Here is a 12,065-nt window from a genome sequence, read left to right on the forward strand (position 1 = left end):
TAATGGACTGATTGATATTAGCCTCTGAAGCCACCTTGGGGAGAAAGGAAGGATTGGTCCTGAGGTACACTCTGTCCTGATGAAAGGCCAAGTACGGGGGTTTTACACAAAGGGACTGAAGCTCGGAAACTCTTTTCGCCGAAGTAATAGCGACTAGGAACGCTATTTTCCAAGAGAGGTACTTAAGATCGACCGAGGCAGCCAGTTCAAAAGGGGGAGCTGTCAAGGCCTGTAAAACTAGAGCCAAATCCCAAGGGGGTACAATTTCCCTGACAGGAGGTCTGAGCAAGAAAGTACCCTTGAGAAAGGTCTTACACAATTTTGCTGTAATCAAGGGGCCCGATTCATGCCCCACATGGTAATAAGAAATAGCTGCTAGTTGAACCTTGACCGTAGAGCAGCTAGCCCCCTGATGGAACAGACCTGTAAGGAACTCCAACACAGACGGTAACGGGGCTGTGAAGGGATCTAAATGATTATTCTCCGCCCAGATGGAGAAGCGTTTCCACTTACTACGACAGACTTTCCTAGTGGAAGGTTTATGTGCTGCTACGAGAATGGCTTTAACTGGTGAAGAGATTCCGGGAGTCCTGACTAGGAGTGGAACTGGAGCAGCCAAGCTGTCAACTTGAGGTTGTCCAGATTCGGGATCGGGAGGTCTAGGGGATGAGAAATTAGATCCGGGAGGGGGATCTAGAATCCAAGGTGGATTCACCAGATGAGACCACAGGTATGGGAACCACGTTTGACAAGGCCAGAATGGGGCAATGAGGATCATCCTGCTCAACAACTGACTGGCTTTCTGTATGAGTTTCAGCATCAGGGGCAGAGGAGGGTAGGCATAAAGTAGACGGGGGGCCAAGCATGCATCAGAGCATCTCTCGGGGATTCCCCGACGGGGGGAATTAGAGCGAAGTAGCTGTTGCATTTCGTATTCGAGGGAGAGGCGAAGAGATCGCAACAGGGTTGCCCCCACACGGCAAAAATCCGCTTCGCTACCTGGGGATTGAGAGACCACTCGTAGGGAGAAAGAATGGTGCGGCTGAGTCTGTCCGCCAGTATGTTGGACAGTCCCGGAATGTGCGTTGCAACAAGAAAGCGGTTGGTAGAAATCGCCCATTCCCACACTCTCATGGCCTCTCGACAAAGAGGATAGGACCTGGTTCCCCCTGTTTGTTGATGTACCAGACCACTGACATGTTGTCCGTCTTAATGCAATAGTCCCTACCGGAAGAAGGTTCTGCAGTGCTTGCAACGCCAATAGCACCGCCCTCATCTCCAGGACATTGATATGCAAGGAGGTCTTTGCGTCGTTCCACATGCCTTGGACCATCTTGCCTGTGCAATGCCCCCCCACCCGAGGTGAGAGGCGTCTGTGGTCACCGTGGCGAGGGGAGGAGGAGTGGAGAAAGGACATCCCGTATGGAGATCCGGAGATTGGAGCCACCATAAGAGAGCCGTCCTGCACGCCCTGCTGATGGAAATAGGATGGTTTAGGGGGTAACGTTGAAAGGACCATTGGACTTGAAGGGTCCATTGCAGTACCCTCATTTTCAGACGAGCCAATGGCAAAAGAGTGATTGCTGCCGCCATGGAGCCTAGAGCCCTCAGGACCCATCCCGCCGGTGGCGCTGTTAATTGGTGGATGGCCCGCACATGCAGCCTCAGGTTCTGAAAACGTTCCGTGGTCAGAAATGCTAGAAGGTTTCTTGTATCCAATTTGGCCCCTATAAACTCTATCACCTGGGTAGGAGCAAGAGAGGATTTGTTCATGTTGATGGTGATGCCCAGCTGGGGAGCCAGCCGGAGGAAGTAGTCCCTGGCTGAGCAAAGTAGATGCCTTGTCGGGGTGGTCAGGAGCCAGTCGTCCAGGTATGGAAAAACCTGCATTCCCTGGAGTCTCAGGTGGGCCGCTATCACTGCTAATACTTTGGTAAACACCCTGGAGGCTGTGGTGAGACCAAAGGGAAGGACCCTGAACTGGTAGTGACTGGCTCCTAGCCAGAAACGGAGAAACCTCCTGGATCGTCTGTCCATAAGAATGTGGTAGTACGCATCCTTGAGGTCTATAGAGCACATCCAGTAGTTCTCCCGCAGTAAGGGGAGAATGGAATGAAGAGTGACCATCTGGAACTTTTCTTTGGTTACTGACAGGTTCAGAAGGGAGAGGTCTAGGATTGGCCTTAAGTCCCTCGTCTTTTTTGGCACCAGAAAGAACCTGGAGTAAAACCCTAATCCGAGCTGGTCTGGGGGGAAGAGCTGGATGGCTCTTTTCTCGCAGCTGCTGGATCTCTGCAGCTGCTGCCTCCCTCTGATCGGGTGGTACATCAGGGAGGCTTTTGATTCTGGGGACATGATACATGGGAATTTGGTAACCTCTGGATATGATACGAAGCACCCAGTGATCTGATGTGATGGACTCCCAAGCTGCCAGGTGCTTCGAGAAACGCCCCCCCGACTGCCTCCAGAGTGGAGCAGTCGGGCAACCCCTCAGGGTTGCTGCGCGGGTCGGTCAGAGAGAGTTTCCCTGGACCCAAAATTCTTCGGGCCCCCTCTGCCTCTAGGGCGGTGTCCTCCTTGTCCTCCTCTGCCACAGAAGGACTGGTTGTCCGGAGCAGGCTGGGAATGTTGTGATTTCTGGAACCACATCTTCTTCTGTCCCTTTTGGTTCTTGGAGAAGGACCTCTGGGGAGCGGAGAAGCAGACTCCGACGGCAGACAACGTCTTCCCGTCCTTTTCGCTCTGGACTAAAGTGTCGCGAACGGTCTTACCAAATAAGACAGAACCATCAAAAGGGGCATTCGCAAATGACGCCTTAAAGGATTCCGCGAAGTCACAATGTCGGAGCCAGGCCTGGCGCCTCATGACTAGGCCTGCTCTGCTGGCTCTAGTGGCTCCCTCTGTAGCATGGGACAACAACCGCATAGAGGTATTCGATATCGCTCTTAGAGTGGCCATGCGAGTGGAGTACAATTGTTTGTCCTCCGCCGACATGGACTCCGGGGGGGGGGGGGAGCAGCGTACTCTTTGATAAGTTCTCGCTGCATCCTAATAACGTGTGCCATATAGTTCAGAGACCTTACTGAGAAGGTCACTAAACTAAAAACCCGCTTCCTCAGGCGATCCATCAAGCGAGATTCTTTGCTCGGTGGATGGACTGAGGGGCTCTCCTGAGCTAATTCTCTCTTGGTGGCTGCAGCCAACATGGCATCTACGGGGGGACCCTTGCTCCAGTGGGATCTGTCCGCAGGGGGGCTCAGAATTCTATCGGGGTGTTTGGGAACTGGCTCCACAGTGTCTGGCTCCTTCCACGCCCTGGTGGTAATAAGGTCCACCAGGGTTCGGCCGGAGGGGACACCCAAGAGGTAGACGGTCCTGCTTCGAATGCCTCCAGGAACACGGACTCGGAGGAAGCCTTGGGGACAGACCCCCCCCCAATCCTGAGCATTTCCATGATGTCTCCGAAGGAGACATCTTTGGGGGGTGACCTTGGGGAGCCTTCCCCTTTATCCAAGTCCGTGTCTTCTGTTAAGGACTCGGGGGAGTCAACATGTGTCCTCTTACACTTCTGCTTATGAGGCACATCCTCGGGGGGGCTGTCCAAGGAGGTCTCACCAGCAACGACCTGTTCCAGGGGAACGACATGAGACATCAAAGCAGGCTGTCCCTGAGGCCGGGTGATGGAAGCCTGACTCAGCCGAGAGGGAGTGCGGGGTGGAGCCGAAGCAAGGGCCAGGGGTCCGGATGCCGTCAACAGAGCCCTCTCCACTGCATCGAAGGCCGAGGGGGAGTCGCTCTCTCTGGGATACGAAAGGCGACTCCCACTCGGATCCGATGGAGGGATCGGAACCGGTGCCAAGACCATCAGATCCGAAGGACCCGTGTGCTCCGACCTGGACGGAGCCGAAGGCACACTGAATCCCACGGATCCGAAGCTCGGCCCACGGCTCCGAGTGCTCGGATCTGACAAGGAAGGACCAGACAGACTCGAGGGCAGAGTCGGATCCGAAGTACCCAGTACTGTCGGCGCCGACCCACCCCCGGCTACAACGCTGCCCGGCTCCGTGCCCTCCGAACCCGAAAAGTGGGTCGGAGAAGGAGTTATCGGGGCAAAAAAAGGTGTTGTGCCCCCCCAAAGGGGGAGGGGCATGAGCACTCCCATCTGTAGCTGGGCCTGGATGAACCTTCGCATCATCCGGTCCAAGTCCACATCTAAAAGGTTGTAAGTAGATCTCGACGAGGCCACCGAGGCGGGCCGGGAGTGCCGCCTCGATGACCTCGATGGAGATCGGGTCTCCTCCTCCTCAGGTCCCGAAGAGAAGCATGGGGATCGGAGCCGAGGAGGAGGAGACCTGGAAGCCGTGGAGGGAGAAGCCCGCTTAGCTGGGGGGGGCCGAAGCAGAGGCCTCGGCCCGCCACTTGTGGTGCTTCTCCCTCCTTTTCTCCCTCCTGGCCTCCCTCTCCTCCGGCGCTTTAGTGGGAGTTTGAGTCCCGGCCGGTGGGAGGGGGGCAGGAGTGGCTGCCACCGAGGACTGGGGTGGTGCCACGGGAGTACCGGAGGCCGAAGCCGGATGCGGGGGCAAAAGTCCCGCCATGATCAGCTTCGACCTATGGTCTTTCAGTGCCCTGGGGTTGAACACCGCACAGATAGAACACCCAGAGGAGAGGTGTTCAACCCCAAGGCACCGAACACACCGAGTGTGGCCATCCGCCAGTGAAAGCTTATGGCCACACTCGGTGCACTTAGAGAAAATAGGCTTTGGGGCCTCCGACATTTTTTTTTAAATAAAAGATTAAAACTAACTCACACAGACCAGGCCCCAACACACAACAGCCCACACACACACTACGCACCAGCAAAGGAAGGGGAGGAATTACACTAAAAAAATAAAGGTATACTGACAAAAAGGGAACCTAACCACACACAAACACTTAACTATGAAAAATATATGAAAAATATAGAGTTTTGAAACAAAAGAATAATCACTTATCTATACACGCCAGGAGCTCAGCAATCTAGAAGCTTACTCTAAGAGCGGCAAACTAGATCTGAGGTCAGTCAGGGTTGGCAGGGGATTATGGATAAGGGGAGGAGCTAGGAGCTCGGATCGCTAAGCTATGAAATAAGTTGCCGGCTTGGATCAGAGATCGGATCCAAGACCCAAAGGTTGCTGACAAATGAAGTACCTACTTCAGATTAGTCACCTTTAGACAAGAAGAACTAGGGAGTTCAGACAGCATTGTGTATGGACTGGACAACCTATTCCTTAGTTCTCCAAAAGTACTTATTTACAGAAAAAAAATTTGGGCTCATGGAATGAGCTACTGGAACAGGTTGTAGATAGGTAATCCAGACACATTCAGGAATGACTTGTAGAGAAACAATAAGGGGAATTGAGGTATGGATTTATTTATTTATTTATCTATCTACCCATCAACATTTGTTGACTGGGAAAATCCACTGGGTCAGAAACCCATTTTCAGTGGCAGCCCGGAGAGAAAAGATCCACACTGGATAAAAATAACATCATCAGATTACAGAAGATAGGTAGATATACAATTTTAGAAAGAAAGACTTTAAACTATATAAAAAATGCAGACAACAATTATCACATCATAGAAAACTGTTTTACAAACACTGTAGCACCTTTTATTTAACATAGAGGTGAAGGTAAAGACATCTTGTAGAAAAAAAGAAATTATATTTAATTCAATTTAACTAAATTGCGTTAAAAACTGAGACATACACTAGTACCCACTCACTATACATTTTTTTTCACCATGGAGATATTTTAGCAGTGGCCATTCCAGTGGCATAATGGGACTTCATCACTTTTGTAGTACATTGTATCACATGTAACAACTGAATAAATAAAACTAAAATGCACATTTATTTTATTTACTGATATTTCTTTAGCGGGATAGTGCATTGATCTCAATGGACCATTTGCAAGCAAAGCCCTAGTGAACAGGATCACATAAGACACGAGCAAAACATATTAACAGATACAAGGACATGCAAAAATACATATGCATATTTCCAGATGCAAGAACATAGTACAACATTTAGTTTAAGAAGCAGTTTACAATGTCAAAACCCAGAGGAAAAAATGGAATCAGTCATAATGTATGAGATGGCTTATGCTACAGGGGTAGCAACATATTATTATATAGAGAGATATGAAGACATTAGAAGAAGAGTGTGAATAGCTGCAGAAAAGGATACTATGGGGAGAAGACAGGAATATGGTAAGAGTGGCATTCAAGGGAAAGAGGAGTAGAAAGGACAGCAAGTGTGAGAGATGTGATGAGAAGGAGGAGGTTGGAGGTAGGATGAATGACAGGTAGTGAGTGAGAAGATGACAAGAGGAGACAAGAATGGATGAAATAAGGATAAAGTGGTGTGAGACCGCTACACTGTTCAAGTAATGTGACCTGTGCGAGTCCAAGCTGCACTTTGTTTGGGGGAAGACATGTTCCTTGAACTGTTGTCTGAAGTCCGAGTACTTTTAGACATCTCTAATTGAGAGAGGAATGGACTCCCATAGTTTAGGTGCTATGATGGAGAATGCATGGTCAGTGCAATGAAGTTATGTTTTTGGAGTTAGTAGGACGAGTTGAGATTGAGAGATACCCCTGAGATTATACATGGTGGTTTTGAAGAGTTTATGAGTGAGAGAAGAAGATCTCAGGAGAAAGGGTATTTTGAATTAGATCCTAGTAGGAGGTTGGCTCTCAAATGTATTGGGAGCCATTTGGCTTTGGTGAAAGTTAGACAGCGGTGTTCCATAATGGGGGGGTTAGTAATGAACCGGCAATTTTCTTGAGATGGTTTGCAAGGTGGTGTCATTTTTCTGTGAGGCTGCAGCTATTATGGGTAGTCCATATTTGAGATGAGATAAGTGTATCTCTTTACCTATGACAGCTTTGGCTGGCTTGGACAGAAATGTCGATAGTTTGTTTGCCCAGAACCGTAGAGTGCAGATAGTTTTCAGAGTATTTTTAACGTGTAGTTGAACATTATGAAACAGGTCTAGCCAAATGCCAAGGTATTTGAAGAATGTTGTAGCTTCTATGGTGGCACTGTTAACATCTTTAACATTAAAGAAGCTGGGTACTTTGGCTATTTTTTTTTAGTTGGTTTCAAATAGTATTGCTTTTATTTTTGAGAGATTAGGTATAAGTTTCTGGCCTATTAGCCATTTGTTGAGGGTTTGGAGGTCACCTTGGGGCAAAGTTTGAATAACAGAGTGGAATTTGACTAGCAGATAACCAAGTCATCTGCAGAGTTATCTGAGGGTGGTCACATGGGAGTTTGTTGATAAATATGGAAAATAGCAGAGGGGCTAAAGTGGATACCTGGGGACTCTTTTCATAAGCGGAGCCATTTCAGAGGTGGTGGTGCCCACTTTCAAAATGAAGGAAATACTGCAAGGACATCTGCAAACAAATGTTTTGTACCTTCACCAATGCCTACTTCAGTTAGTATGTCAAAGAGTAAGTTACATTACAGCGCCAAAAAGCACATTGCTAATGTGAAAAATTATTATACAATTGGGGGGTGAGGCAGCAGGAAGGAGAGGCAAAGCTTGGCAGGATTCATATTCCTCATGAGCAGACTATGGAGATGAAGGCAAAGATTATAGTAAATGAGGAATATGTACTACTGGAAAAGAGCTACATTTCAAAATAAAAAAGATAGCAAATTAAAGAAAGGAGAAAAAATATCTCACCTTTTCTCAATGGTTTTATTATGATGTTCAATTTCAACCTTTTGAGTCTTCTTGTTTACTTTTGTTTCTGTAGGTTTTATACGAGTTTTCTTACTGGGAGGTGCTGACGTACTTATAAAATCTCCTGGTGGGATAGCAGATAACATGTTAGTAACAGAGTGCCAAGTAAAGGGGCTTCCATTATTTAACAATTAGTTAATAAGATGCATGACTTCTACAGGACTGAACAGAACAAAAAGAGTGAGTACATAACTGAAAAAAATACGATAAAAGTTTGAAAAATTGCAGTTAAAGATACACACATTCCTGAAATAGAAAAACCCAGCAGATCTGAAACTCAAAATAAAGATGGTCAAATTATAACCAGAAATATGACCGAGATCAGGAGATTTCACTAAAACAGCTTTCAGCAAGTCAGAACTGGCTGAAATGAACTTATTGACTTAACATTTTCCTAAAGTTGAAAAGTTATGGTAACCTAAAATAATGCAAAATTAATATATGTATGTTCCCCCATGTTCAATGACCATCAAGCTTCTTCCCAACTGGACTTGAACCTGTTTTTCCGTAATAACGAGTATTTCTAGCCCAAGGCCAAGAGAGACTATCACCCAGGCAGCCATAGGGACAGTATGTACCCTTGCCAGCATCCTGGCAATGTGGGCATTATTGTTGGGCCCTAACCACTCCCCCCAGTGAAGGATGTGAACCTTTAGCACAGCTAGGACCTCTACACTTCCCTATGTCAGTAAGGACACATTCTCATACACCTGCTTAGAAGGCTACAGTGTGAATGCAGCTCCAGGATCCATAAACATCCCCCAAAGTATCTTCCTCCTATACCACCACTATTTCAAAGGAACCATGGCATTGTTGCAACCTGGACAACCACCTGCCCACACCAGGACGGGAATAACCATCCTCCTCATGTTAGTTCTAACAGGTGACTTAAGTCACTAATCAAACTTGGGTCACAGTCAGGGTTTTACCCATCTATGCCAATGCAGCTGCATGAGACTAGTTATTACATCTCTAAGGTTGTACAACTTTGACAAAGAAAACTTTCTCCTCTTCCCAAAGGTTGGTGAATCTCAGAGTTGAGAATGTAAGTAGTGAAGGTGCTGGGGGTACAACCTTCAGTGTGGCAAGGTGGAAGGGAGCTTGACCCCTTAAAGAAACTATGTGCTATTATTTTACAGGATCTGGTCCATTTTGTTGAAAGTTAATTCATAAAGCAAAATTCGACAGTATAAGCTGTTCAAAACACCAACCAGTACATATACCAACATCTTGACCTGTCAGCTATATTACCAACATAATTAAAGTCACTGAAAATAAGAATTTTTGCAGGGGCAAACCCCTCTTCTGTACACCTATGCAGGGCAAAAACACCCCCTGCTACTTATATATACTAACTTCAAGACTCCACTATCATGTAGAAAGGTACAGTCTGTTATCCATGAAAATGGGCTACAAAAATGAACCCAATAAATTGTTATTTACACTTAGTAGGCCACTCACTGACATAAACTCAACAGCATAGATTTTGATGAGCTGTCCCACAAAAATGGGTATAGTCCTTTTTAATGTTGCAGTCATTTTCCAATTTAGTAAAATCATGGTTCACCAAGTTCTTTTCAGTGAATGTGAGTTGTCAAAATAGTGATTCAGTAAGCTGCCATGATCCCATAAGATACACTGCATAATTAAGGAGGAAGTCAGGTATAGTTTGGTAATTATATTTAATTAAATTATTCTGTTGAGTCCATTAAGCAGCTACCTACAGTAAATGAGGAAGAAAGATGCAGTATGAACTGCTTTCATGTGGCATGGATTCTAAAACTACCTAAATTCCCACTGGGATGATCTGAAGTGTCGCCAGCTATGTCAGGAGAAGTAGGCAAGTAGATGTGCAACATATGCCAGCATAGCTAGCTGGAGTTTTGTAAAGAATTATATGCCATTTGTATATCAAACTGATTTCTACAGGCGCTTGTGTTGAAAATGTTACATTTAACACAAGCAGCTTTACAAATACAACAGTGGGTCCTGCTGGACAGAAAATAAATATACCTATATGTCAGACTGTATTGTAACTGTTGAAATGAATATATTGTAACACAGGATAAGGGAAGAGAAGAAGATAATCTCAGTCCAGCTAACTTTGAAAAATTTTCTGAAATTAAATTACCTGGTTTAGGCCATAAAGATTGTGTCTTACGGTTTTGACTGCAGCCAGAAACAAAATGCCTGTGAAAACGAGGACTAGGAATTCTACTGTAATGTCCTTATAGGTGAACTAATTGCTACCCTGGAAGGGTGGAAGCTTTTGAAATGGTTTTATAGCTTTTAGATAGTATAACACATCTTAGCAAAGCTCTCTCTGTGTGTATGGTAACACATGTGCAAGATTCTGGTTCAGTTGCTAGTAAAGGGGTTAGTGTGGGAACCAGCAGTCAGATGACTAGATGTGTGTTATGTCATTCTGTAAGTCAGCACTGAAATGATGTTTTAATACTAGATGAGACAGAAGTCTCAGGGCAGTCTGTTTTTGAAACCTAACAAAGAAGGATCACTCACCCACTTCATCTTGCCTTCCTATAGTAAGTGAACCAAGGGACAATAATTCTTTAGATCAGTCAAGAAAATATAGTGAGATTAGTTAAGTATTGTCTTTCTGTATCTGTGTAAATCTTTCCATTTGTGTTATTTTTAATATTTATTGCGCTGAAACTCGTGGGTTTACTGTAAATAGATATTTAGTATTTTCGTGCTCTTTTATTATTAAATATATTTAAACTTTTCATTGTGGCTGGTCTTTTAAAGAATATTTTAAAGTTTGTGATTATTTATATTTATTTGGTGACACTGTGGCCACTCCTGAAAGCCTTTCGGCATTGGCCAAACACTATAATTTGTATTAGTATTAATTTTACTCAGTATAATTGGGTACCCTTGTAAGAGCCTTACAGTAGCTGCCTTTGGAATGTTCTGGTGACAGTACCTACCTTATAGTCTGGGCAGAAGGGGCATAGAAGGTAAATTTGTGCCAGTCTTTCCCAGGTGTGTGTGTGTGTGTGTGTGTGTGTGTGTGTGTGTGTGTGTGTGTGTGTGTGTGTGTGTGTGTGTGTGTGTGTGTGTGTGTGTGCGTGTGTGTGAAAATCAAATCTCAAAGTGTGCTTGTGTCAGCTACTTGGAGCAGGGACACAGAGCACTGGTTTCACAGAGAGGGTGGTGGAGGACTTGGCTTGGAACATTCGGCTGAGGACTCAACTCTACAGCTTTGTCAGTGGTGAGTCTTATTTGGGGGGCCTAGAGAGACAGAGACAGAGAGAGAGAGAGAAAGAGAAACCCAGCCCCAGGACTGAATGTGTTTCCTGTGTGCTCTTAAGGGAAATTGGGCTTGATACAGAGAGCTGCATCTGGAAATACTGTGTGCATCCATTTTTGCTCCAAGTGAATGCCCCTCACCTGTATCAGTGGTGAGGATTAAGTCTCCTTGATTGCTGGCCCAGAGGAGGGGCATCACACCTACACTAAAAGAATGGAGTATACAGCAAGATTAGAGCTTCAAATCTCAAATAATGTGGTACTAAACAGTTTGAGCTCAAGAAAAACTCCTGAAGTGTTTGAAGCAATTGAAACTACATTGCCAAACAATGGCAGCCAATGTCTTTACTTTATCATTTCCACTTCCAGTGGAGCCACAATATCAATAAGCCTTTTAACAAAATGAAAAACATTGTGGCCAAAAATCAACACCCAGCATGTTAGAGCAATTTAGCCACCCAAACAAAGGACATTGACAAGACATTCTTCAGTTATGTCCATAATACCAAAAGAGATATCCTGAGGAGTGCTGAGCTGATTGTGAATGATACTACCTATACTGATGCTGAAGATATAGTAGAAGGTATATAGAGGGTAGAGCAAAGCTGTTGGCTGATAAAATCAGATCCATCTTCACAACCTCCTTCCCAAATATTTCACAAGAAATATCAGAAACCAATACCCCCCTATCACACAGTACCAAGTCCTGGAGACGCTCTCAAAAGCCAAAAATACTTTATCTATGGATTCTGACAATATCCCCGGATGTATCCTGAATAGCATTATCAAAGCACCTACCAACACTGTTCAACCTCGGCTTCCAAACGGGCTTTGTACCAAGTGAATGGAGGACAGCAACAGTCATAATTCTATACAAGAGAGAGGGCTATCCACCAACCCAGGTAACTTCAGACCCATAATTTTGACCAGCCTCATATGTAAAGTCATGGAAATAACTGTTATGGAATTAATCAATAAGGGTATAGGGAACCTCCAAAAACT

General features: G+C 45.5%; 1 protein-coding gene across 1 annotated transcript in view; it reads right to left on the minus strand.

Annotated features, from left to right (window-relative positions):
* Positions 1-12,065, minus strand: part of RAD51AP1 (RAD51 associated protein 1) — an 813,846-nt gene that overhangs the window by 746,938 nt on the left and 54,843 nt on the right. The window contains exon 4 of the mRNA XM_044087560.1: positions 7,734-7,857. Within this exon, the coding sequence (XP_043943495.1) occupies positions 7,734-7,857 (124 nt within the window). The remainder of the gene's footprint in view (positions 1-7,733; positions 7,858-12,065) is intronic.

This window comes from Protopterus annectens, chromosome 11.part0, assembly GCF_019279795.1.
Source record: "Protopterus annectens isolate FY-2018-M chromosome 11.part0, PAN1.0, whole genome shotgun sequence".
Taxonomy (NCBI): Eukaryota; Metazoa; Chordata; order Ceratodontiformes; family Protopteridae; genus Protopterus; species Protopterus annectens.